At 38.0% G+C, this 25,692-nt stretch overlaps 1 protein-coding gene across 2 annotated transcripts in view; it reads right to left on the bottom strand.

Moving 5' to 3' along the window:
• The window catches only part of sugt1 (SGT1 homolog, MIS12 kinetochore complex assembly cochaperone), a 92,259-nt gene that overhangs the window by 10,649 nt on the left and 55,918 nt on the right, over positions 1-25,692 (bottom strand). Inside the window, exons 7-10 of one of the 2 annotated variants that reach the window (XM_059552363.1) lie at positions 20,094-20,122; positions 19,815-19,840; positions 19,587-19,683; positions 16,330-16,437 (exon numbers count right to left, since the gene is read on the bottom strand). In XM_059552363.1, the coding sequence (XP_059408346.1) occupies positions 16,330-16,437; positions 19,587-19,683; positions 19,815-19,840; positions 20,094-20,122 (260 nt within the window). The remainder of the gene's footprint in view (positions 1-16,329; positions 16,438-19,586; positions 19,684-19,814; positions 19,841-20,093; positions 20,123-25,692) is intronic. The other variant, XM_059552364.1, reaches the window with a different exon arrangement.

The following is a 25,692-nucleotide window of genomic DNA, read 5'->3' as shown; positions in this document are numbered from 1 at the left end:
ATTCTGGCTCAATCACGATCAGAGCTCGTGGAACACAGGGCCATTTTAGTCGATGACCTTGAGAAACTTGGTCTCAGTGTCAACTGGACGAAGAGTTCGCTGAACCGCAGTCAGACGATACTGTTCTTGGGTATAGCTCTGGACTCACGCTCCATGACGGCGTGGCTGTCGCCACAGCGCGCGTTGGGCATTCAGCGCGCAGCGAGCTCTCTCCGCTGCGGCGCGACCTTCTCGCTCAGAGAATTTCAGAAGATGCTAGGTCTCATGGCCTCAGCATCACCAGTTCTTCAGTTGGACCTGCTCCGCATGCGCCCCTTGCAGTTCTGGCTGAAAGCGCGAGTACCGCGCAGAGCATGGATATCCGGTCAGTTGCGTCTCAAGGTCAATCAGAGCTGTGTTACAGCCTTGAAACCCTGGACAGCGAATGACTGGTACCAATCAGGTGTAAGCCTGGGGACTTCCTCGAAAGTGAAAATGGTGTCGACGGACGCCTCCACTTCGGGATGGGGAGCGCTGCTGGAGGGCAGACCGTTCTTTGGCCTGTGGTCAGAACGGGAAAAGCTCCAACATATCAACTGTCTGGAAATGCTGGCAGTAGAGAACGCGCTGACGCGCTTTTGTCCCCGAATCAAGGGCCACCACGTCTTAGTCTGTTCGGACAATATGTCTGTGGTGTCCTACATAAATCGCCAGGGCGGTCTCAGGTCCCGAAACCTGTACAGGTTGGCGGAACGCCTCCTGGTTTGGGCTCAGCGCAACTTGCGCTCACTGAGAGCAGTTCATGTGCCTGGGCTACAGAATCTGGGTCCAGACAGACTGTCCAGAAACAACATTCCCACGGGCGAATGGTCTCTACACCCACAGACAGTCCAGCTGCTGTGGGAGAGATTTGGCAGGGCGGAAGTGGACCTCTTCGCGTCCCACGAAAACGTTCACTGCCCCGCGTTCTTTTCCAAGAACGAAAGCGCGCTGTCACAAAGGTGGCCGCGCTGCCCACTCTATGCTTTTCCCCCCCTCTCCCTCCTTCCACAGGTGATAGAACGGGTGAGGGAAACAAGATGCTCAGTACTGCTTGTAGCACCACTTTGGAAGAACCAACCATGGTTTCCAGATTTGATGCAGTTAGCAGGCACTGCCCCGTGGCCAGTGCCGTTGAGGAGGGACCTCCTCTCGCAGGCCAGGGGCTCGATTTGGCACCCTCAACCGGTGTTGTGGTCCCTCCATGTGTGGGCGCTCAACGGTTACCCGCTGATCTCTCAGTGGGAGTGCTAAATACTATCACTCAGGCTAGAGCTCCGTCGACTCGACGGCTATATGCCTCGAAGTAATCAGTATTCTCCAGCTGGTGCACAGCTCTGGGAAGTTCACCCCTTAGTTGTGAGGTGACGGAGGTTCTCTCCTTCCTACAGGAGCTGTTGGATAGGGGCAGAGCCCCCTCCACGCTCAAAGTTTACGTGGCGGCTATCGCAGCGTTTCTGAGACAACGCTCGGTCAGTCAATAGGAAGGAACGATTTGGTCATCCTCTTCCTTAGAGGAGCTAGGAGGCTGAATCCTCCCAGACCTCCGTCAGTGCCTGTATGGGACCTCTCGACAGTTTTGGAGGCCATGAAATGTTCCCCTTTCAAGCCTATCCAAACGTTTAGCCTCAAATATCTGTCATTCAAGACAGTGTTCTTGTTGGCTTTCGCTTCAGTGAAGCGTGTGGGTGACCTGCACGCGCTCTCGGTGAGCCCGACGTGCTTGGAGTTTGGGCCTAATAACTCAAGGGTCATACTCAAACCTAGGCACGGTTATGTGCCGAAATCCCTCAACACGGCGTTTCGGGCTCAGGTTATTTCTCTGTCTGCCCTGTCGGTGTCAGGAGAGGATGGAGACTCGAGTCTTCTTTGCCCCGTTAGGGCTTCAAGAGCTTATGTGTCTCGCTCCGCTGTCTTCAGACAGACTGAGCAGCTGTTTGTCTCGTTCAGTGGACGTTCCAAGGGAATGGCTGTTTTGAGACAGAGCCTATCCAGATGGATAGTTGATGCTATAGCGTTAGCTTACGCTTCCAGGGGCCTTCAGTGCCCACTTGGCGTCAGAGCACACTCCACAAGAGGCGTCGCCTCGCCATGGGCGTGGTCTAGTAGGATCTCCTTACAGGATATATGTATGGCGGCAGGATGGGCCTCGCCGTCTACATTTATCAGGTTCTATAATCTGGAGGTTCCCGCCCTGCAAGCAAAGCTGCTGTCGGTATAGTTGAATCAGGGTCCTGATTGGAACTCTGAGATCGCAAGCGCTATGCGCTGCCGACTGTTTTATGGGCAGTATTGCGTAAGACCCACATTACCACATTGGTCAGGCCTTGCCTTGATTATGTGATGTCATATTGCCGCGTCTACGGACGCTGCTAGATATGGTACGGAGGCCCCCCCCCCTCCTGTTCTAGGACTCTCTGTGAGTCCCTCTGGTGATTGTGCACTGTAAATCCTGGGCGTCGCTTCCAGGTTTATTGGTGTGTGATCCCTGCACGCACGGCGCTTTACATTGGGTTCCCATAGCGTCTTAGCTAAGACGCAGTACGAGAGAACTCGCGTAAGAGAACGTACTCGGTTACTAACGTAACCTCGGTTCTCTCTAGAAGAGGGAACGAGTACTGCGTTCTCTGCCGTGCGTACGATTCACTCTGGTTCGCTTCGGCGATGGAATAAATCAGGTGAGTCAGCCTTTTCGAGCTCCCTTTATAGGGCTAGGCCTAGGCTGCATTTGCAGCTTTTGACCGCTGAGTAGCGCTTGACCCACAAGTTATCAAACAAGCACATTTTCGCAAATAGACGTCAAGTTTTGCCTCACTGATGTGTTACATTTGACTGCTTCAGTCACGGAAAATGAAAAAAAAAAACTATAGTTTAAATATTTAATATTCACAGATGAAAGTTTAGTATTTCTGAAGTTATGTGCATTTCTTAGAACGAATTCAAGCAGGATAAATGTCAAGCCTGTGCCTGAGTCTGTGCTTATATTTTCTAAGCTACATGGTATTAAACCATATTTTAGATTTGACATTTAAAAGGTGTGCAGCATTATTTATATTATATTAATTATGCGTTATATTATTCAAAATAAATTTTGGTTTACTTTGCATCAGAGCATTAGGCTACATGGATTAATATGCAAAATGTCAATATTTTCATATATTATACCTATATTTTAATTTATATTTTAAATATAAATATATTTTTTCCTTTAATAAAACAACATGCATTTTTGTTATTCATTACCTGTCCTTTATTTTGACATAACTTATTGGGAACTTATTTAACTTATTTGTCTGTAAACTGATTAAGAAATTGTTTCATGTTTAAACGTGAAGAACTGTATAATTTCATTCCCATTATTTATGCCTAAATTGCCTAAAACAAGAAACGAATAAAAATTTAACCTGCATGATTAAATCTTTGAAACTCTAAAGAATGGACGGATTATTAAAACGTCCTCACGATTAAACTCAAGTTCTCTCATTATAATCAAATTCACACGATGTAAAAAAGAGCTTTAGTGATTAACAACTTAAGTGATTTTAAAGGGAGCCTTCTTTACTTGCTTTTAAAGTAGGGCAATAGCATATGGCCTAAAAAACAAAATCCCAGATTTTTTATTTTAGAAAAAAAATCTGATTTATGATTTAAACCAATTTTTAAATCAATATTCAAATGACGAAGAAATTTTACAAAACAAGTTTTAATATAGTTCTTTATCATTCATTTAGCAATCAAATTTATAACTGCAACAAGATGATTAAAAAAAACAGTAATGTTTCCAGGTCAGGAAGCAGACAGACTGGCTAAACCGACCGTCTGCTAGCTGCCTCACGTCACAGAGGTCAGCTAATTCTCAGCACATAGAGACTCTTTACCCTAGATATCACACTATAGAGACTGTTTCTGTTCCCCGAACTAGAAAATACAAAAAAACGTCAAACCAAGTTAAGATTAACAATTTAATTGAGGTTCAACAAATAAAACACAGATGCAATACGGATAAACAAATGATAAAGCTTGGCTTATTGAATATCAGATCCCTTTCTACGAAAACACTTTTGGTAAATAATATGATCACTGATCATAATCTAGATGTGCTCTGTTGGACAGAAACCTGGCTAAAACCTGATGATTACATTATTTAAAATGAGTCCACCCCCCAAGATTACTGTTATAAACATGAGCCGCGTCTAAAAGGCAAAGGGGGAGGTGTTGCTTCAATTTATAAAAACGTTTTCAGGATTTCTCAGAGGGCAGGCTTCAAGTATAACTCATTTGAAGTAATAGTGCTTCAATATAACATTATCCAGAGAAACAAATGTTAATGATAAATCCCCTGTTATGTTTGTACTGGCTACTGTATACAGGCCACCAGGGCACCATACAGACTTTATTAAAGAGTTTGGTGATTTTACATCTGAGTTAGTTCTGGCTGCAGATAAAGTTTTAATAGTTGGTGATTTTAATATCCATGTTGATAATGAAAAAGATGCATTGGGATCAGCATTTATAGACATTCTGAACTCTATTGGGGTTAGACAACACGTTTCAGGAACTACTCATTGTCGAAATCATACTCTAGATTTAATACTGTAACATGGAATTGATTTTGATCGTGTTGAAATTATGCAGCCAAGTAATGATATCTCAGATCATTATTTAGTTTTGTGCAAACTTTATATAGCCAAAATTGTAAATTCTACTTCTTGTTACAAGTATGGAAGAACCATCACTTCTACCACAAAAGACTGCTTTTTAAGTTATCTTCCTGATGTATCCGAATTCCTTAGCATATCCAAAACCTCAGAACAACTTGATGATGTAACAGAAACTATGGACTCTCTCTTTTCTAGCATTTTAAATAAAGTTGCTCCTTTACGCTTAAGGAAGGTTAAGGAAACCAGTATGACACCATGGTATAATGTGCATACTCACCCCCTTAAGAGAGCAGCCCGAAAAATGGAGCGCAGCTGGAGGAAAACAAAACTAGAGGTATTTTGTATTGCTTGGCGGGAAAGTAACCTATCCTACAGAAAAGCATTCAAAACTGCTAGATCCGATTACTTTTCTTCTCTTTTAGAAGAAAACAAACATAACCTCAGGTATTTATTCAATACAGTGGCTAAATTAACGAAAAATAAAGCCTCAACAAGTGTTGACATTTCCCAACACCACAGCAGTAATGACTTTATGAACTACTTTACTTCTAAAATTTATACTATTAGAGATAAAATTGCAACCATTCAGCCGTCAGCTACAGTATCGCATCAGACAGTGTACTATAGACCCCCTGAGGAACAGTTCCACTCATTCTCTACTATAGGAGAGGAATAATTGTATAAACTTGTTAAATCATCTGAACCAACAACATGTTAGACCCTATACCCTCTAAGCTCCTAAAAGAGGTGCTTCCAGAAGTCATAGATCCTCTTCTGACTATTATTAATTCCTCATTGTCATTAGGATATGTCCCCAAAACCTTCAAACTGGCTGTTATTAAGCCTCTCATCAAAAAACCACAACTTGACCCCAAAGAACTAGTTAATTATAGACCAACCTTGAATCTCCCTTTTCTGTCCAAGATACCAGAAAAGGTGGTATCCTCACAGTTCTATTCCTTATTAGAGAAAAATGGTATATGTGAGGATTTAGACCGTATCATAGTACTGAGACTGCTCTCCTTAGAGTTACAAATGACCTGCCCTTATCATCTGATCGTGGTTGTATCTCTCTATTAGTTTTATTGGATCTTAGTGCTGCGTTTGACAATTGAACACAACATTCTTTTGCATAGACTTGAACACTTTGTTGGCATTAATGGAAGTGCATTAGCATGGTTTAAATCGTACTTATATGACCGCCATCAGTTCGTAGCAGTGAATGAAGATGTATCATATCGATCACAAGTGCAGTATGGAGTACCTCAAGGCTCAGTACTAGGGCCGCTACTCTTCACGCTTTATATGTTACCCTTGGGAGATATCATCAGGAAACATGGTGTTAGCTTTCACTGTTATGCTGATGATACTCAGCTCTATATTTCTTCGCGGCCCGGTGAAACTCAATTTGAAAAACTAATGGAATGCATAGTCGATATCAAAAACTGGATGACGAGTAATTTCTTACTGCTATATTCTGAAAAAAACAGAGGTGTTAATTTATAGGACCTAAAAACTCTGCTTGTAATAACCTAGAACACTGTCTAAGACTTGATGGTTGCTCTGTCAATTCTTCGTCATCTGTTAGGAACCTAGGTGTTCTATTTGATCGCAATCTTTCCTTAGAAAACCACGTTTCTAGCATTTGTAAAACTGCATTTTTCCATCTCAAAAATATATCTAAATTACAGCCTATGCTCTCAATGTCAAATGTAGAAATGTTAATCCATGCATTTATGACCTCAAGGTTAGATTATTGTAATGCTTTATTGGGTGGTTGTTCTGCATGCTTAGTAAACAAACTACAGCTAGTCCAAAATGCAGCAGCAAGAGTTCTTACTAGAACCAGGAAGTATGACCATATTAGCCCGGTCCTGTCAACACTGCACTGGCTCCCCATCAAACATCATATAGATTTTAAAATATTGCTTATTACTTATAAAGCCCTGAATGGTTTAGCACCTCAGTATTTGAATGAGCTCCTTTTACATTATAATCGTCTACGTCCGTTACGTTCTCAAAACTCAGGCAATTTGATAATACCTAGAATATCAAAATCAACTGCGGGCGGAAGATCCTTTTCATATTTGGCGCCTAAGCTCTGGAATAACCTACCTAACATTGTTTGGGAGGCAGACACACTCTTGCAGTTTAAATCTAGATTAAAGACCCATCTCTTTAACCTGGCTTACACATAACATACTAATATGCTTTTAATATCCAAATCCGTTAAAGGATTTTTAGGCTGCATTAATTAGGAAAACCGGAACCGGGAACACTTCCCATAACACCCTATGTACTTGCTACATCATTAGAATAATGGCACCTACGCTAATATTAGTCTGTTTCTCTCTTATTCCGAGGTCACCGTAGCCACCAGATCCAGTCTGTATCCAGATCAGAGGGTCACTGCGGTCACCCGGATCCAGTACGTATCCAGACCAGATGGTGGATCAGCACCTAGAAAGGACCTCTACATCCCTGAAAGACAGCGGAGACCAGGACAACTAGAGCCCCAGATACAGATCCCCTGTAAAGACCTTGTCTCATATGACCACCAGGACAAGACCACAGGAAACAGATGATTATTCTGCACAATCTGACTTTGCTGCAGCCTGGAATTGAACTACTGGTTTTGTCTGGTCAGAGGAGAACTGGCCCCCCAACTGAGCCTGGTTTCTCCCAAGGTTTTTTTCTCCATTCTGTCACCAATTAAGTTTTGGTTCCTTGCCGCTGTCGCCTCTGGCTTGCTTAGTTGGGGTCACTTCATCTACAGCGATATCGTTGACTTGATTGCAAATAAATGCACAGACACTATTTAAAGTGAACAGAGATGACACCACTGAAGTCAATGTTGAACTGCCTTTAACTATCATTTGCATTTTTGACACACTGTTTTCCTAATGAATGTGGTTCAGTTGCTTTGACGCAATGCATTTTGTTTAAAGCGCTATATAAATAAAGGTGACTTGACTTATTACCTTAATGCTGGAAAGAACTTTATTTTTATTTATTTATTTATTTAATACTAGCCTATCATGCATCTAACCATCCACTCAGCTTTAAGAGCTGTTAAGATTAAAACTGAAGCTCCGCTGTGAGTCAGTGTCATGGACGGAGGACCTGTTAATATATTTTCTAGTTTATATTTCAGTCTCGTTTTGCCGCTGGTTTAGTTTTTTTTTTTTTCTTATAGAACTTATTTGTAAATAAATCAGACACTTTCTGTGTGTCTACACCAGACACGAGAGTTGTCATCTGGCCCCACAGCGAAAAGTGTGTCTGAACTTGATGACATCACACTGTAGTGTCAAATCATCTGAACACAGTGTCAGAACATTTTGTCTTAAACAGAATGAGCATCAGTTCACTGATGGGGATCGTGTCCAGTGTATCCATCACGGTGTTCTGTTGTCCTTTGTTGGATCGCTCCACTTGTGTCCGGTGTAGACCTGGCATGCGTTTTTTTTTAATGTTACAGCCCTGCTTGTTTTTAATGTTTTTATTAAATATCTGTATTGACTGCGTGGTCATATTATCGAATTATTTACTGCCATGCAACCTACAAAAGTAAAGCTTGGCGAGTCGATCAACGAGCATTGCTGCAGGTTGATTTTTGGCAGATGTGCTGTTCTTGTGCTGCCGCTGTCGTCTTTATTTCGTCGGGTGAAATGTCTCTCTCACTCGCAGCAGAGTCTGTGAGCAGCAACAACTTCCCCTCCGCGCGCACTGATACCAGAAACACCCTCTGCCTTCACTCCATGGATGAAGTATTTCAGTATGTTTGAAATGTTACGTTCATAACGTAGCATATAAAATAATAATAATTAAAAAAAAATAACAGGAGAGTTTCAAAGTGGCTTAAGATATTTTGTGTAAACTTTTTGAAAATAATACATATGAAAGAGCAATTCACACCTTTATCTTGACCCCCACAAGTCATACATAACAACCCCCAAAAACCCAACCCCCTCCAGCTGAACTGAATTCGGTCTGTTTTTTGGCTGTGAAGAACGGTGTGTTACTGGGCTGAAACATCCCTGCACTCAGCAGCACTACTCTTTGTATTCATTATTTTCTCGAAGCCCATATTATTATTTTCACAAGACCATAATGATGATAACAAATCATCAATTAATAATTAATCATTATTTTACGAAAATCATTGTTATTTGTGATCGTGGCTGTTTGCGGAGGCTTTAAGACCAAGCGGAATCCTCTGTTCCCGCCTCACAAAGCGCGGGACTCGCACTCAGTGATACAGCTTCACTGTCTGCGGTTTGACTTTACTGAATCAGATCGAGGCGAATACAACTTATTGATCACGAGCCCAACATTTAGCAAGGCAGGAAAACATTAATTCTAAAGGAAGGCGTATTTCATTGAGCTAATGCCGTTAAATAGAGAGAGAGAGAGAGAGAGAGAGAGAGAGAGAGAGAGAGAGAGAGCGAGCTAGTCTAGGCCTATTCTTAAACTTGGAGCTCATTATATTGAAGTACAAATCCAAACACCAGAAACGTTATGCATTTTAGGAATAATGAAATGTTATGAAAAGTATGCATTTTATTTATTCACATGCTGTACAGTCGTGGCCAAAAGTTTTGAGAATTACATAAATATTTGTTTTCAAAAAGTTTGCTGCTAAACTGATTTTAGATATTTGTTTCAGTTGTTTCTGTGATGTACTGAAATATAATTACAAGCACTTCATACGTTTCAAAGGCTTTTATCGGTCAATTACATGACATTTATGCAAAGAGTCAGTATTTGCAGTGTTGGCCCTTCTTTTTCAGGAACTCTGCAATTCGACTGGGCATGCTCTCAATCAACTTCTGGGCCAAATCCTGACTGATAGCAACCCATTCTTTCATAATCACTTCTTGGAGTTTGTCGGAATTAGTGGCAAGCCTTTTTCCAGATGCCCCAAACAATCAGAAAGGGCTGTCATCGGAGAATATGACTTTGCCCCAGTCCTCAGCAGTCAATTCACTATACTTTCTGCAGAAGATCAATCTGTCCCTGAGGTTTTTTTTGGAGAGAAGTGGCTTCTTTGCTTCCCTTCTTGACACCAGGTTATCTTCCAAAAGTCTTCGCCTCACTGTGCGTGCAGATGCGCTCACACCTGCCTGCTGCCATTCCTGAGCAAGCTCTGAACTGGTGGCACTCCGATCCCGCAGCTGAATCCTCTTTAGGAGACGATCCTGGCGCTTGCTGGACGCCCTGAAGCCTTCTTTACAAGACTTGAACCTCTTTCCTTGAAGTTCTTGATGATCCTATAAATTGTTGATTTAGGTGCAATCTTAGTAGCCACAATATCCTTGCCTGTGAAGCCATTTTTATGCAACGCAACGATGGCTGCACGTGTTTCTTTGCAGGTCACCATGGTTAACAATGGAAGAACAATGATTTCAAGCATCACCCTCCTTTTAACATTACAAGTCTGCCATTCTAACCCAATCAGCCTGACATAATGATATCCAGCCTTGTGCTCGTCAACATTCTCACCTTAGTTAACCAGACGATTACTGAAATGATCTCAGCAGGTCCTTTAATGACATCAATGAAATGCAGTGGAAAGGATTTTTGGGTTTAAGTTAATTTTCATGGCAAAGAAGGACTATGCAATTCATCTGATCACTCTTCATAACATTCTGGAGTATATGCAAATTGCTATTATAAAAACTTAAGCAGCAACTTTTCCAATTTCCAATATTTATGTAATTCTCAAAACTTTTGGCCACGACTATGGTTGAAATAATATTTTAGTTCACAACTTTAAGTTCCGTTGTTTAAAAAAAATGCTTTATTGGCTAATGTTTCATAAACCTTCAGTTATATGCTCTAAAATCCATGCCATTAGTAATTTCACAGTATTTTCACCTCCTAAATCACTAACCTTTAAAGTCACAATTGTATAATGGTCAAAATTACTTAGGCCAATGTTTTTTTTTAATGACATTATTTTATTATTTTTTATTTTATTTTTTTGAATAATTGTAGCCTACATAAATAGGTAAAGCAAAACAAATATTCGGGTCGTCCCTTATTTTTTCCCTTATTTTCTTAAAGAATAAACTAGTATTTTCTACAAGAATAAACATGATAACATATTAATTAATAAAAATATTTTCAATAAACTTGAATTTAAATACTATTAAACTAACTTAAAATTCTCAAGGAGTTTATAAGTATAAAATTGTCAAATGTCACAGTGCATGTTAAATAGCCTAAATGAACTTGTGTTAACAATATAATTAGAACTAACAATATAATTAAATTTTTTTAAATGAACAATTCCTGTATAAAATGGGACAGCAACCTTTATTACAAACATTTTTAAATCGTCCACAGCTGAGCATCACAGGAGGCTGATCTGCGCCGGAGCGTGTGAAGTGAATGTGATGAATGAAGTAAAAAAAAAAAAAAAACTCTATAGCCTAGGCTCTGTTCTGAAGTATAAAATAATTATAATTACTGTTAACGCAGAGTAACAAATTTTAACAGATTAATCGCCTATTTTCATTTGCTGGATGTTTTCTTTATTTTTTATTTTTTAAACACGCTAAAAAATAAATCAGAGTTTGTGAGAGGAAAAAATATAAGTCAGGTATAAGTTGCATTATATAACATTTAGAAATAATAACGGCTGGCCTAATAATGTTATAATGTACCAACCTTTGTGTAAAGGTCTTCTTTTAATTTTTGTTGAGTAGACTGTAGCCTAAGACTATCCTACATTTTAAAATTAACTAATTGTACATTTTTTATATGTTTTTTTTTTTTAAATGTTACAATGTTATATCATGTTATTGTTGTTTTACATCCTTCTTTTATCTCATTTTACAATTACATTCATTTCGCAATCCGTCCCTTTGCGCCACCTGGCGGAAGTTTCGCAAATGATTTTAACACGCGACTGAATTACAGTGACCGCTGCGGTACCACGGAATTTACGGTTTAAAGCGGAATGGCACAGAATTTGCCAAGTTTTAAATGAATGAATCAAAAATAGGTCTTTGCACTTACATCAAATCACGATATGGACTAATATCTGTAAATATTAAGCCGGAATAGTCTATTTAAATGAATCCTGCATGTTCTGCGTGTCTGTGTTAATGAATGGAGCAGAAGTGTGTCTTCCTTTATTAACACACACTGAAGCGCACGTGACGCTCGCGGTGATTTCAGCTTCTGCTGCCTCACTAAATAAGGACGTGAACACATGAACAACACCTCCAGAACTGCTCTGACAGTCACTTCATGAGCATTTGACCGTTTGATTTGAGTAAAACTAGCGTCACCTCACATACACAGAACTGTAAAGGTACGTCAACCCGTCAAAATAAAAGTCTGGTTAAAGACTATTGTTCAGCAGAATGTACATAGCCTACTACTAAAAAAAAAAAAAATCAAACTATTAAACTACTTTTTGAAGGTTTAATCACACGACATTTCTTCCATGTTTTATTTTTAATAGTAAATCCCATTTGTTTACCAAAAAGTTAATTTTCAATAATTAAAAGATTAATTAAATTAATGTTTTGTGTTTAATGTTTATCTCAGAAAATGCTTTAAAACCCGAACTGAATGGCACTTAAATGCACTTAATTCATCTGTCAACTTTATTGTCATTGTTCATAGTACAAGCACAGACTGAGAAACAATAGGTAATAATTAAATGTTTATTTTTGATGTATGCATTTCATTCTATGCATTTAAAAAATCTTTTTTTTTCTAAAAAAGGAAAATTAGTTTTTCATTTTAACAGACCGTAAACAGGAGGTTTTGTATAACAGTGCTTCATTAATTGTTGCAAACGTGTATTGGAGAAGGACATTTCATAATGATATTTTCCTCATATTTACTAGTGTTTTAATTAAAAGGTTTAGATTTTTGAGAATTTTTTAAATAAAAAAACAACTGTATATATATTTATTTATTCTGTAAATTTGTTTTGAAACTACACTACATAAACACTTTGAAACACTACATAAATAACACCTCTCACTTAAGTGCTATCACTATCATCATTGGGCCATTATTTTCTTAATTTTTCCTTTCAGGTTTATTATTTTTCAAAACTGAATAGAAAAGTTTATTATTTTTCAAAACTGAATAGAAAAAGAAGATTGAGTATGAATTGTAAGATTTTGCTGTATTTGGTTGAATTCGATTTCTCTAATAAAGGGTTACTCCACCCCAAAATGAAAATGTTGTCATTAATCACTTACCCCCATGTAGTTTCAAACCCATAAAAGCTTTGTTCATCTTCGGAACACAATTTAAAATATTTTGGATGAAAACCGGGAGGCTTGTGACTGTCCCATTGACTGCCTTGTAAATTACACTGTAAAGGTCCAGAAAAGTATGAAAGACAGTCACAATAGTCCATTTGCCATCAGTGGTTCGACAGTAACATTATGAAGTGACAAGAATACTTTTTGTATGCAAAGAAAACAAAAATAATGACTTTATTCAACAATTTCTCTCCTCTGTGTCTCTCTTCATTACCGTAGCACCAAGAAGCGTACTGTATACTGCAGGGTTCCTCAATTCGTTTTCACAGAGGGCCGAATTCTGCCAACAGCTGTATTTTGTTGCGTCATGCCACACCGCTTGCATCTGGTGTAGACACAATGTAAGTTAATATCGCTTTCTAATGTTGCGTTTGAATTTTCATGCCACATTATTTGAAATTAGTGATGGCTAAACATTTTTCTTCAGCCCGTGGGCCGCCAATTGAGGAACGCTGCTATACTGTGTCAGCCACGACACAAGGATACATTTTCTATATGTATTTATACTTTGATTTGAAAGAAAACGGCAAATACGTGCAGCACAGTTAACACAGAAGAGCGAACGCTGCTTGCGTCCAGCGGATACTCTCCAAAATGGCGCTATGGTGATGCAGAGAGAGACAGAGAAGACGGATTGTTGAATAAAGTTGTTATTTTAGTTTTCTTCATGTACAAAATATATTCACGTTGCTTCATAACATTACAGTTGAACCACTGATGGCAAATGGACTATTCTAATGTCTTTCATACTTTTCTGGACTGTGAAAGTGTAATTTACTTGGCAGTTAATGAGACAGTCACAAGCCTCACGGTTTTCATCCAAAATATCTTAAATTGTGTTCCAAAGACAAGCAAAACTTTAACAGGCTTGGAACAACATGTAAAGTGATTAATAACAATTTTAATTATGGAGTGGAGTATCCTTTTAAAGGTGCCATGTGCAAAAATTGAGCTAAAAATATTTAAAAAATTACCTACACGCATCAAAAGTATGAGAAGAAATAAGGGCGATGATGTCATTAAAAAAATTTAAAGTTATAGTGCTGCAGAGATATCAACCTTAATTAGCAGTAGCATTACTAGCCCCGGCCCGACAGGTGTCGTAATACCGGTTTCGGCCATGGGAAGCGGTATGCGGGCAACATAACCACCAGCCAACCTGCAATACACGAATAACTCGCACGGCTTGTGGGCATAATCTAACCTGATGTCAATCAAGCGGAAGGATGGTTGAAGCCCTTGGCAAGAGACCACCACCCGCTAAAGGGAAACAACCGCGCTCGGAAACACAAATCAAATCCGATAAGAAAAGGAGCCGAACCAGAGTAAACATCGGCACTGCTTTCAATCGCTGGAGACAACTGATGGACCTGAAAGAAATGAGGTTCGACAACGAACTTGCAACATTTCTTTTGGATTGGTAAGTTAGATGCTGTTAGTATTTCGCTAGAAGTTTGTTTTAGATGTTTGTGTATTTTTTTTCGGGAAGTTATAACATAGAAATGTATCGAAGGCTGTTCTATAAACGTTCTAATGTTAGCGATGGCTAACCGTAGCTGCGTTTGATAATTAGCTAGCTATAACTTACCCATATTTTTATATCATAAGTAACCTGCTCCGTCTAGTCTGTTGGTCTCCGTGTCCTCTTTGCTTCGTGGTTTTTCTGTACGTGAGAAAATTGATGTGTGGCGTGAAAGCGTGTGAAAAGAGTCAATTGCGTGTGTCTCACGGTGAATGCTTGAGAGTTTGCAGCTCTGGTTACGCTAGCTTGGTCAACATCAGCTGTCTGATGTTGACCAATGATGTTGACAGAATGCTGTCTGTCAAATTAATTTAATTCCAATAATGTGTATATACAACTCAATGTAATATGAACAAAACGAATATGAACATATTCACTGGTAAAGGTGAAGGGGAGTAGCTTGAAGATGTCATGTTTCAAAATCACCCAACGTTCCTCTGGAGGCAAAACGTCCTCTTATAGCAGCGGTTCTCAATTCCAGTCCTCGCGCCCCACTGCTCTGCACATTTTGCACGTTTCTCTTTGTTAACACACCTGATTCAGATAATCAGCTCGTTAGAAATTCGTGCATGAACTGTGTTCCAATTATTCATTGCTCCCTACTCTCTGAGCAGGGGAAATCTGTTGAAGTTTACCTCACATCGAAACATTCATTCACTGATTTGTGCTGTGCAGCGTCTTTAAACATGGACAACTGTGACATCATATACCTCTGTAAATCAATACAATATAAATTCACCTCTTGCACACTTCAATGCACTTTGATTTGAACATATAACTACGTTCACTTCGAACTGGAATCATGGCTGAATATCCTGTGATGTCCACTTCGCAGGGCACTTATGTTCGAATAGAACAAATGTCTGAAGCTCTAAGAGAAACGTTCAAAATGTGCAAAGCAGTGGGGCGCGAGGTCTGCAATTGAGAACCGCTGTCTTATAGGCTTCGGCTATGCTCTAGTGTTGTTGTGAAGGTAGGGGCGGAGCATAGAGACTATGCTGTTTCTCGTTTGTTACTCTAGAGTAGACCAATTCACTTTATTGAGGCATACTGCCCCCATCTGGTATGGAATGTGGAGTATGACTTGATTTTTTTGCCAGATATGACGGATGGCACCTTTAAGCTTGATAGTAGTTGTTTACAGTTCTTCAGAAGCTATGTTGACGTGTCTGCTTTAAAAAAAAAAAAAAATCATAGTGGGACAAAACTTTATACCTGAAGACAAATAGGCTACAAACAATATACTTAATTAGGATCTCCCTCTGGAGATCCAATTCAACAAACAAGATACCCTAAGAAACACTGTTCCTTCGTTATTCTAATTGTATGGACCATTTGGTTAACAACTTTACAGAGAGTTAATTTTTAGTTGAATGCACCTGAGGCACACAATGTAATTTAACTTAAGACAACAAATACACACAATCTTTCAGGAACACATTTGCATTCCAGTTCAATTCAATTCATTAAATTATTTAAGATTTCAAGGATCCTTCTAGCTAACTAAGCTAAAATTAAGCCATATTGAAATTAAGCCAACTATGTTCTAAAATATAACTTTGGAATTAGCATCTGATGCTTGGGATGTTTGGGGGAAAATGGAAAATAGTTCTAAGAATGTTTTAAGGACCAAAAAAAAAAAAAGGACCAAAAAAAAAAAAAAAAGTTTTTAAAATAAACCACATGAAAATAATTCAACAGCATGTAGTCAATTATTTCTTACATTGATAACTTAGAATAAGCCACTTTTAATGGAATAAGTTTAGTAAAAAAAAAAAAAAAAATCAGTTGATACGTTACAAGATAGAAAAGCATATTTATTAAGACAGACCTTGGTTGAAAGGATCCTGTAGGTGCTTTGTTGGGGGACAACAGGATGCAGAAGATGTTCATTTAGGCAGTAATCTTCTCCTGATGGAAGCTTTACCACAGCTGTCAGCTAAGACTCAGAAGAGAGAACAGACTCAGTTTCTTATTTTGATAGGCAGAACTCTAAATGAGAGAGAGGGCATATGCGCATCAATATAATGGACTCATACGTGCTTACTGTACGACTCCTGCACATCACACTGCAGTCATCTCTACCTTGATTGCGATCTTTATCCATCAAAACATTACTAGCAAGAGGCTGATTTGCTTTATCCAGCTGAGAAACATAGTATACATATCATCTGGCTATACAGAGGTGGGATGTTTGTAACCCCAGCTGCTCCCGACGAGCTGGATGGCGCCTTGAATGGCTGACACCACAGTCAGTGTGTGAATGGGTGAATGTGAGGCAACTTGTAAAGCGCTTTGGATGGCCATGTGGTCTGTTGAAAGCGCTATATAAATGCAGTCCATTTACCATTTGATATCTCTTCAGTGCACAGCGCGAGCAGGTCAAACTACAATGCAGAATATTAATAACTAAGACTGGGACTGTTATATACATATTAATATAATGAGAAGACCCTTATCCTAAAATGCTATGAATTTTTAGAGTTTAGCTGCCATGTTTCTGCACACTGTTTCGTGAAGAACGCATCCACAAAGGGAGTTCGCATTCAGAGCCCCGCAAATGTGTTCATGTGCATTCGGGCCCTTTTTGCAAATAGCCTATAAGTCTTAATATTAACGTTATGTTGTAGAAATAATGTAGTGTATTCTAACATTATAATGAGAGCACTACTGTAAAAAATTATTTTTTTTTAAATTGTTAATTGTTTTGGTTTCGCCGAATGTCTGACTTGACTCTTGTTAATGTATTTTGTCCTGCCCCAAACATATAATTTGACTATCAGTTGAATATCGCAAGATTCGAAATTCCGATTCGACTATTAAAGTCCTTAATATATATAATAATATATATACACACAAACACACATTTTGCATAAAAATATTGTTTTATCTATAAAAAAAAAAAAAAAACTTATTTCATATATAATGCCCTAGTACTTTTCAAGTAACTTTAAGCACCTTGTATGAACCCTGGAACAAAGAACATTTACAGTACAATATCATATAACATCACTGTCTTCAGTCTAGTGTGAGTTTATGCACTTACATAAAAACATGTAAAAACATACAAAAAAAAAAGCACTCCAGTTACAATCAGTGACGCCATCTACACTGCATGATGAATAATTCTCTAATACTTGCGTCGCACGTATATCTGCACTTTACTGTTTATGATGAGAGAATTTGCAAGAGAGCAGAATTTAGTCAGCAAGCGCACGCTCTGAACAACAAAAATGTCAGCCGTGTTTCAGCCATGACTCATCTAACTTTGATCATTTGTGATCAGACCGTTTTAAGCCACTAAACTCCAGGAAAGATTTCAGTCCAAGGATCCAGTAAGCGAATGCATCCAGAATTCATTTATTAGGTATGTGAGAGTCCCTTATTATTAATGCGTAAGCACACCGTGTCTATGTGCACTGATAACGTTTTTGCACAAGCACATTTTAATCTGCTCACTAAGTTCAAAATTAATATGTGGCAAGGTTTTTTTTTTAATAATGGTTGCTTGCTGGAGAAGAATGTTTTGGAGGAATTTGTTAGGGTCAGCAGTGAACAGTAGCTGTTAATTATATGGACATGGATTTCAGGTGTCTTTTTGTAGTCTTGGAGTTTCCTTTTTGCAAAGACTCCTAAATTTACCTTGCATATACACATACAGTTAATTCAAATGGACTTTAAATCTTTCAAATCCTTGTCTTAATTTTTCCTTTTTGTTCCTGTACGACCATGAGTAATTCTGACTTTTGGACAATTAACTGTCCAGTGTCTGTTTATAGACAAAACCAGGATAATGCCTGCAGACTAAAGGGTTCAAGAGCTACAGTCATTTCATTTTGGGTATGTCCTTTTCAGCTTGAGGGGTTACTGGTTAAGCTAATCAAGGTGCACATAAATACAGTAGTCAACATTTGAAGTGGATCAAAGCCTATCAAAGTAGTCCTAAACCAAAATGCGTTCTTGTCTTAGGACAACTTTTTTGATCCACTTCAAATGTTGATATCTGCAGCTCCTGACAATATAATGAGGTCTTATGAAGTGAAACCAGTTGAACCATTTGACCAAATCAGACTGAACCATTTGAAATGGTATGTGGTTCAACCCAGCACAAATCTACAAGTAGTTTAATCAAAACTCACTTTCGGACGTATCCAACAGTCACTCTCACTTGAAATGAGCCAATATACCGGCACTTATACTATGATGCTGGTTTTTGTCAGCTCATTCAGTGCTACACCCAGCACTACACTGAGATGAGGACCAAAGAACTGATAAGCTGCTGATACGAGCATGTGAAAAATTACCACTTGAATGAAGGGGCAAAATTAAAATTATGGTTTCCCACGATTTACGTAAAAATCACTGATCAAGACTAGTTTGATCACTTTATACATGATTGAAATGTAAAACACCCATATTTGAATAAAACAGATCGCCGAAAAAAATCTGACTTCCCAGTCTCAGTACATCGTCAAGGGCTATGCATTCCAAGTTTGTGTTATGCTTTTTTTTTTTTTTTTTGACTCACAAAATGACAGTAGCAATTGACTTGACATGCTGAAATCTTCTTTACTGTTCAACTAAAGAAAGAAAAATTTTCCTACAAATTGGATGGCCTGTGGGTGAGTGATTTAACAGCAAATGTTCATTTTGGGGTGAACTATCCCTTTAAATCCTCCTCAAAGAGGCATTTAGATTTTTTTCTCTATCTAAATGAGGATAAGATTGATTGAATAATTAATGGATAACTGATGTCATATTTTCTCACTCTCATTCCATTAATTTGTAATGTGTAATTCTATGGCACTGTGCTAGGCAATTCATTATTGTGTCGTTTTGAGTAAAAGGCACATTTGTCTCTCTCATCAGTGATAGTTCCAGAGCAAAATCCACCTGCCAGCCAACTGGTTATTTAATTTGTTTAATTGTTTAATTAAACAAATTAAACATTAAAAAGTTTAAATGTTTTATTCATATGAATAATTTTATTTGTAGAATTTTTTCAACATTTAGTACTTCAAAGTAATCTCTGTGTGTGCTAAAAACATGAATACATTAGTGACACAAAGAAAAGACAAGGAACATTACCTCTCTTTCACCAAAGATGACAGTAACATCCTCCTTCTTGGCATTTTTTACCATGAGGGTCACTACAACTTGAGACTCTGTCTGGTACCAGTCATGTCTGAAGTGGAGTAGGTACTTAAGTGTGACATGATTTTTGATTTTCTTATTGTATTGTATCATAAAGTGTAACAAACAAAAGTTGAAGAGTAAGAGGGTTTAAAATAACACAAGCATCATCACCACACTTACTTTACAAACAGGGTTGTAGATTGCTTCTGTTTAAAAGTAGTCATTTGTTTGTGCATTCCAGTGAAACCAAGGAGAAAAACAGAATCATTGTTCACTACAAACAGTTAATGCTTCTCTTCCCTCATGTTACTAAGGAAAATTAAATGAAATTCAACGAACAACAGCACAAACCAAATGGTCAATTATAAGATTAAAATTAAGCAAGAAAAATTAAGTTCTTGAAAACTGTTCTTTAAGAATTTTTAGTTAAACACAGGAAAAGATGGCAAACATGCTTACCGAATCTGAGGTTTGGTTTGGAATATGTGCTGAAAATTCAGAGAACAAGAATGTATTAGTTCAAGCAAAACATACAAAAGTACAAAAAATACACTTCATATTGACTTTTAATATAGGGGGGGGAAAGTCATATCAGATGTTTGGTAAAGCATGACGACACATGGGTGGACACACACATTAAGTTTTAAAAAATGCCATGCAAAGATTAATATGAAATTGAAACTGTTAACAATGGTAGTATAGTTCAATTAGTAGTAATATCTTTAAATGAATAATTGAATATTAATTTACTTATACTCACTATATGACATTATATTTTAATGTATACGATTTTTCCCATAGTTTTGTCTCGTCTGATGTCTGGATCCCAAACAAATCTTTCTGTTTAATGCTGGGTACACACTAAAAGATAATCGGGCTGATTTTGGGCTGATTTCCCCCCTTCCGATAATTCTAGCTATGTCTTGATTATCTTGATGGTTCTACAGATCATCTTATCAGATTTTCCCTTGGTGTGAGGTGTGTTAAGACTGTCCGAACCTGATCGGAAGAATGGAGCCACACCGATCGCGAATTGTAAATATTCAACAAGTTTAATATTTACGATCTGAAATCCTGATGTGTGGGGGGAGCCCCCCAGGGCAAACGTGCGCACGCTCTGGAGATTATCATGTGAAAGGAAACAATATACAATCAGAAAGTGAGATTATGGAAGACGAAAGCAGTCATGGCGCAGCACAAAGTGAAATTGATGTGGACAACAGAGATGGAGGATCATCTTGCTGATTTGTGGCAACAGCACAAATGTTTATACAACGTGTCATGTAAAACCCTTTTCTTTTTTTTCCCGTGAATTTTCTGTGAAAATTATTCCAAACACTATCATTGCAATTTCTTCCTGCATATCTTACGCCAGGCTTATTCTGAAGTCTCGCAAGATTTTATGAGATTTCCTATGTTCACAGTCAAGACTCTGGTTGAAAATCTGTTCATGTGTGGTGTGCTGTCTTTGTCACATCATGGCACACCACCCACTATTCGCTTGTTAAATCTGACGTCACGTGTCACCACTTCCCGGTCCAAACTCTCTATCAGATACCACAAGAAAACAACGAAAGGTGCTAATATGCACTAACAATGTGTTATAATATTACCGAAAAAGTTATAGTCCTAACCTTTAACTGCACTACCTAAGTCCCAGATAGCCAGACAATGAAAATATAAATATAAATAAATTAATATAAAAAATAAAAATTGGGACGCTGTGAGCACAGAGACTGTAGTGTATACAGTAAGTTTGAAAGCGTTTAGCTTAAATTATTAATATGAATAAACAGTGGTCATAAACGGCTGCTAAGGTTGTATTCTCAAGTGAAGCGAGTTGAGGCTTGGACCCTGAAACAGCGCTTCTTACATCATCACTTAACAACTGAATAGGCAGGGGCGTCGGACTGGGGGTACAACCAGTATTGATAACCAGGGACCCAAATGAAGAGAGGGCCCTTGAAAAGTCTGGAATATATTTTATTTTACCTGGATATTTTCATTACCCAATTAAATTTCATAATGAATGTCAGATGTAACGTAAATTGTGTGTATTGGCTGAATAACTTGGTTGATTGACTGACAGTCTCATGATCCCACTCCCCTTGCTAATTCGCCAAATGGTTTAGTCCATCTGCAGTTTATGTTAGTTGAGCATCTGGTAGAGCTCTGTAGAAATGTTTTTCTCAAAGAAAGCCAAATCAGGCCACCAAAAAAGAAAAACAGGAGAAGGAAAGAAAACAAAATGAGGGGAAAAAATTGGTTACTGACTTCTTTTCAAAGAAAGGTGAGCACAAACTAGAACACAAAATTTAGTGCTAAACTGCTTGAATATCCCCGCAATTCAGTGATGGTTATAGTGCTAAAAATCAAATGAGACAACCCATTGAAAGAGCAGAACACACTTTCAGATGCCAACTTGGTTATGCAGTCGTGGCCAAAAGTTTTGAGAATTACATAAATATTAGTTTTCAAAAAGTTTGCTGCTAAACTCCTTTTAGATCTTTGTTTCAGTTGTTTCTGTGATGTACTGAAATATAATTACAAGCACTTCATACGTTTCAAAGGCTTTTATCGACAATTACATGACATTTATGCAAAGAGTCAGTATTTGCAGTGTTGGCCCTTCTTTTTCAGGACCTCTGCAATTCGACTGGGCATGCTCTCAATGAACTTCTGGGCCAAATCCTGACTGATAGCAACCCATTCTTTCATAATCACTTCTTGGAGTTTGTCAGAATTAGTGTGTTTTTGTTTGTCCACCCACCTCTTGAGGATTGACCACAAGTTCTCAATGGGATTAAGATCTGGGGAGTTTCCAGGCCATGGACCCAAAATTTCAACATTCAGGTCCCCGAGCCACTTAGTTATCACTTTTGCCTTATGGCACGGTGCTCCATCGTGCTGGAAAATGCATTGTTCTTCACCAAACAGTTGTTGGAATGTTGGAAGAAGTTGTTGTTGGAGGGTGTTTTGGTACCATTCTTTATTCATGGCTGTGTTTTTGGGCAGAATTGTGAGTGAGCCCACTCCCTTGGATGAGAAGCAACCCCACACATGAATGGTGTCAGGATGCTTTACTGTTGGCATGACACAGGACTGATGGTAGCGCTCACCTTTTCTTCTCCGGACAAGCCTTTTTCCAGATGCCCCAAACAATCGGAAAGGGGCTTCATCGGAGAATATGACTTTGCCCCAGTCCTCACCAGTCCATTCACTATACTTTCTGCAGAAGATCAATCTGTCCCTGATGTTTTTTTTTGGAGAGAAGTGGCTTCTTTGCTGCCCTTCTTGACACCAGGCCATCTTCCAAAAGTCTTCGCCTCACTGTGCGTGCAGATGCGCTCACACCTGCCTGCTGCCATTCCTGAGCAAGCTCTGCACTGGTGGCACTCCGATCCCGCAGCTGAATCCTCTTTAGGAGACGATCCTGGCACTTGCTGGACTTTCTTGGACGCCCTGAAGCCTTCTTTACAAGAATTGAACCTCTTTCCTTGAAGTTCTTGATGATCCTATAAATTGTTGATTTAGGTGCAATCTTAGTAGCCACAATATCCTTCCCTGTGAAGCCATTTTTATGCAACGCAATGATGGCTGCACGCGTTTCTTTGCAGGTCACCATGGTTAACAATGGAAGAACAATGATTTCAAGCATTACCCTCCTTTTAACATGTCAAGTCTGCCATTCTAACCCAATCAGCCTGACATAATGATCTCCAGCCTTGTGCTCATCAACATTCTCACCTGAGTTAACAAGACAATTACTGAAATGATCTCAGCAGGTCCTTTAATGACAGCAATGAAACTGCATTGGAAAGGTTTTTTTGGGATTAAGTTAATTTTCATGGCAAAGAAGGACTATGCAATTCATCTGATCACTCTTCATAACATTCTGGAGTATATGCAAATTGCTATTATAAAAACTTAAGCAGCAACTTTTCCAATTTCCAATATTTATGTAATTCTCAAAACTTTTGGCCACGACTGTACATTAAATCTCAGGTAAAGGCTACATAAACTGTACAATAACAATGCTGTTTGCATTCAACACCATTATAATAATAACGTAATTTTGAAACATGTTTAATTTTAAATTAATAGGCTATAATATCTAAAATTAGCAATAGTAGGCTAATCAGTGTTATAGGTAACTTGTCAGCTCATCGGTCGCTACAGGTGAAACTCGAACAATTAGAATATTGTGCAAAAGTTCATTTCAGTAATTCTAATATATAATATGGTTAATATATTAATATATTGGTATAATTGTATAACTAGTATATTATATAGACTCAATACATGCAAAGTGAGATATTTCAAGCCTTTATTAAGTTGGCTTGAAAAAGCCAACTTACTGATCTACTATTTAATCATCATCTTCTTATTATTTTTCTGATCCTAAATTTCCAAACGTATCTCCTCCTAGGGCTTTAAAGCCACAAGCCCCAAACTCGGCAGACACCTGCGGGATAGAAGGGTGCTTTGTTGCTATATCTTTTCAGACCTAAAGTTTTTTTTATTATTATTTTTTTAAATGTAAATATACATTACCCATAGACTTACATTGTCTGAGAAAAATTGCGCCCCTAAAGTTGCAATACCTGGGAGAGATTAAGGGAGGAGACTTAGGCTTTTATTAGAACAGAAGACAGCAGGGGTCCATAGAAAATTGCTTGGCGAATAGAAACGAAAACAGCCATGGGAACATAAACCTTTCATATATAAATTGGAAGTTGATCATTATACTGGATTTGAAAATAAAAGTAACTTTAAATATTTTTATTTATCAGCGGAGCACAGGATTCTGCCTTAGTTTCACTTTTAAATCGGTTAAAAATACAAGTGAATACATAAATTGCCTCTTTTCAAGTAAATTGTGAGTCCTTCTGTGAGTACTATTATATGCACAACATGAAAATAGATAACTTATATAGTGTCCCTTGTTCAATTTTTCAGTAATGTGTGTTAACTTGAGAAATATGTTGTCAGTACAATTAAAATAAGATCAAATTTAATGGTATTTAGGAGCTTATAGTTTTTGCATTACTACGATATTGGGCCTTATTGAAGTTTATTAAAAAAAAAAAAAAAATGAATATTTATATTTTTTTTTATTCATGCACATAAATAAATTAGAAATATTAGATGAGTTTGAATAAGTTTAAATTGATTAGAAATAGTTCATAGAAGCAAAGTTTGATTGAGTCTAATGGGATTTGGAGCTTGGCTCATCTGAACATCCTGTCAGTTAAAGTCTATGGGATTTTTATCATTTTAATATTTATTTTTATGAAATAAATAAAAAAAATTATGCATAAATAAAAAAAGAATAAAATATTCTTAATTTTTTATAAACTCTCATAAAACCCAATATAGTAATTATGCAAAAACGATCATCTCCTAAATACCATTAAATTTGATCATATTTTAATAGTATTGCCAATAGGGGTGTCGCGATATAATGGTATTGACGTTAACAGTGATATTCAAAACAACAATTATCGATATTGTGTTAATTTAGTGTGTGACGATATACCGGTATTAGTGATAACCGCAATATTTAAAATGAACAGTTCTCTTATGATAACACCACATGTAAATACTCCATTGTCAGTACCTGGTTAAGCTCCCAGGTGGCAGTATTGTGCCTCAACGCTGACACCTGTCACACAAGACGACGACGTAGCGCTCGCAGCTGCTCCGGGGAAAGCCATGTTCATCAGAGTAAGTTGCCATTATTTTACTAGTCATAGAATGGGAAATATTATATTAACCTGTTAACAGCGGTTTTCTGTGTTCATATATTTAAGTAAAGGGTGATTATTTAAATAAGTATCTCGTTTTCTTTACTCATCTTGTTTTTGTATTTGCAATCAATACGACCTGTGCGTAGTAACACTTTATTTGTTTGTTCAAATCTATTAACAGTTACACGATTAAAACTGATCTTGAAAAACTGAGCGACCACATTGCTACATTAAACTGTAAAATGTTAAGTTGGTCGCTGTGCCATGCACTTAATGTCTCATCTGCGGTCATTCTTCAATAAGGTTCA

The sequence above is a fragment of the Carassius carassius genome, chromosome 6 (genome assembly GCF_963082965.1).
Source record: "Carassius carassius chromosome 6, fCarCar2.1, whole genome shotgun sequence".
Classification (NCBI taxonomy): Eukaryota; Metazoa; Chordata; class Actinopteri; order Cypriniformes; family Cyprinidae; genus Carassius; species Carassius carassius.
This window is presented reverse-complemented; position numbering and strand designations above follow the sequence as displayed.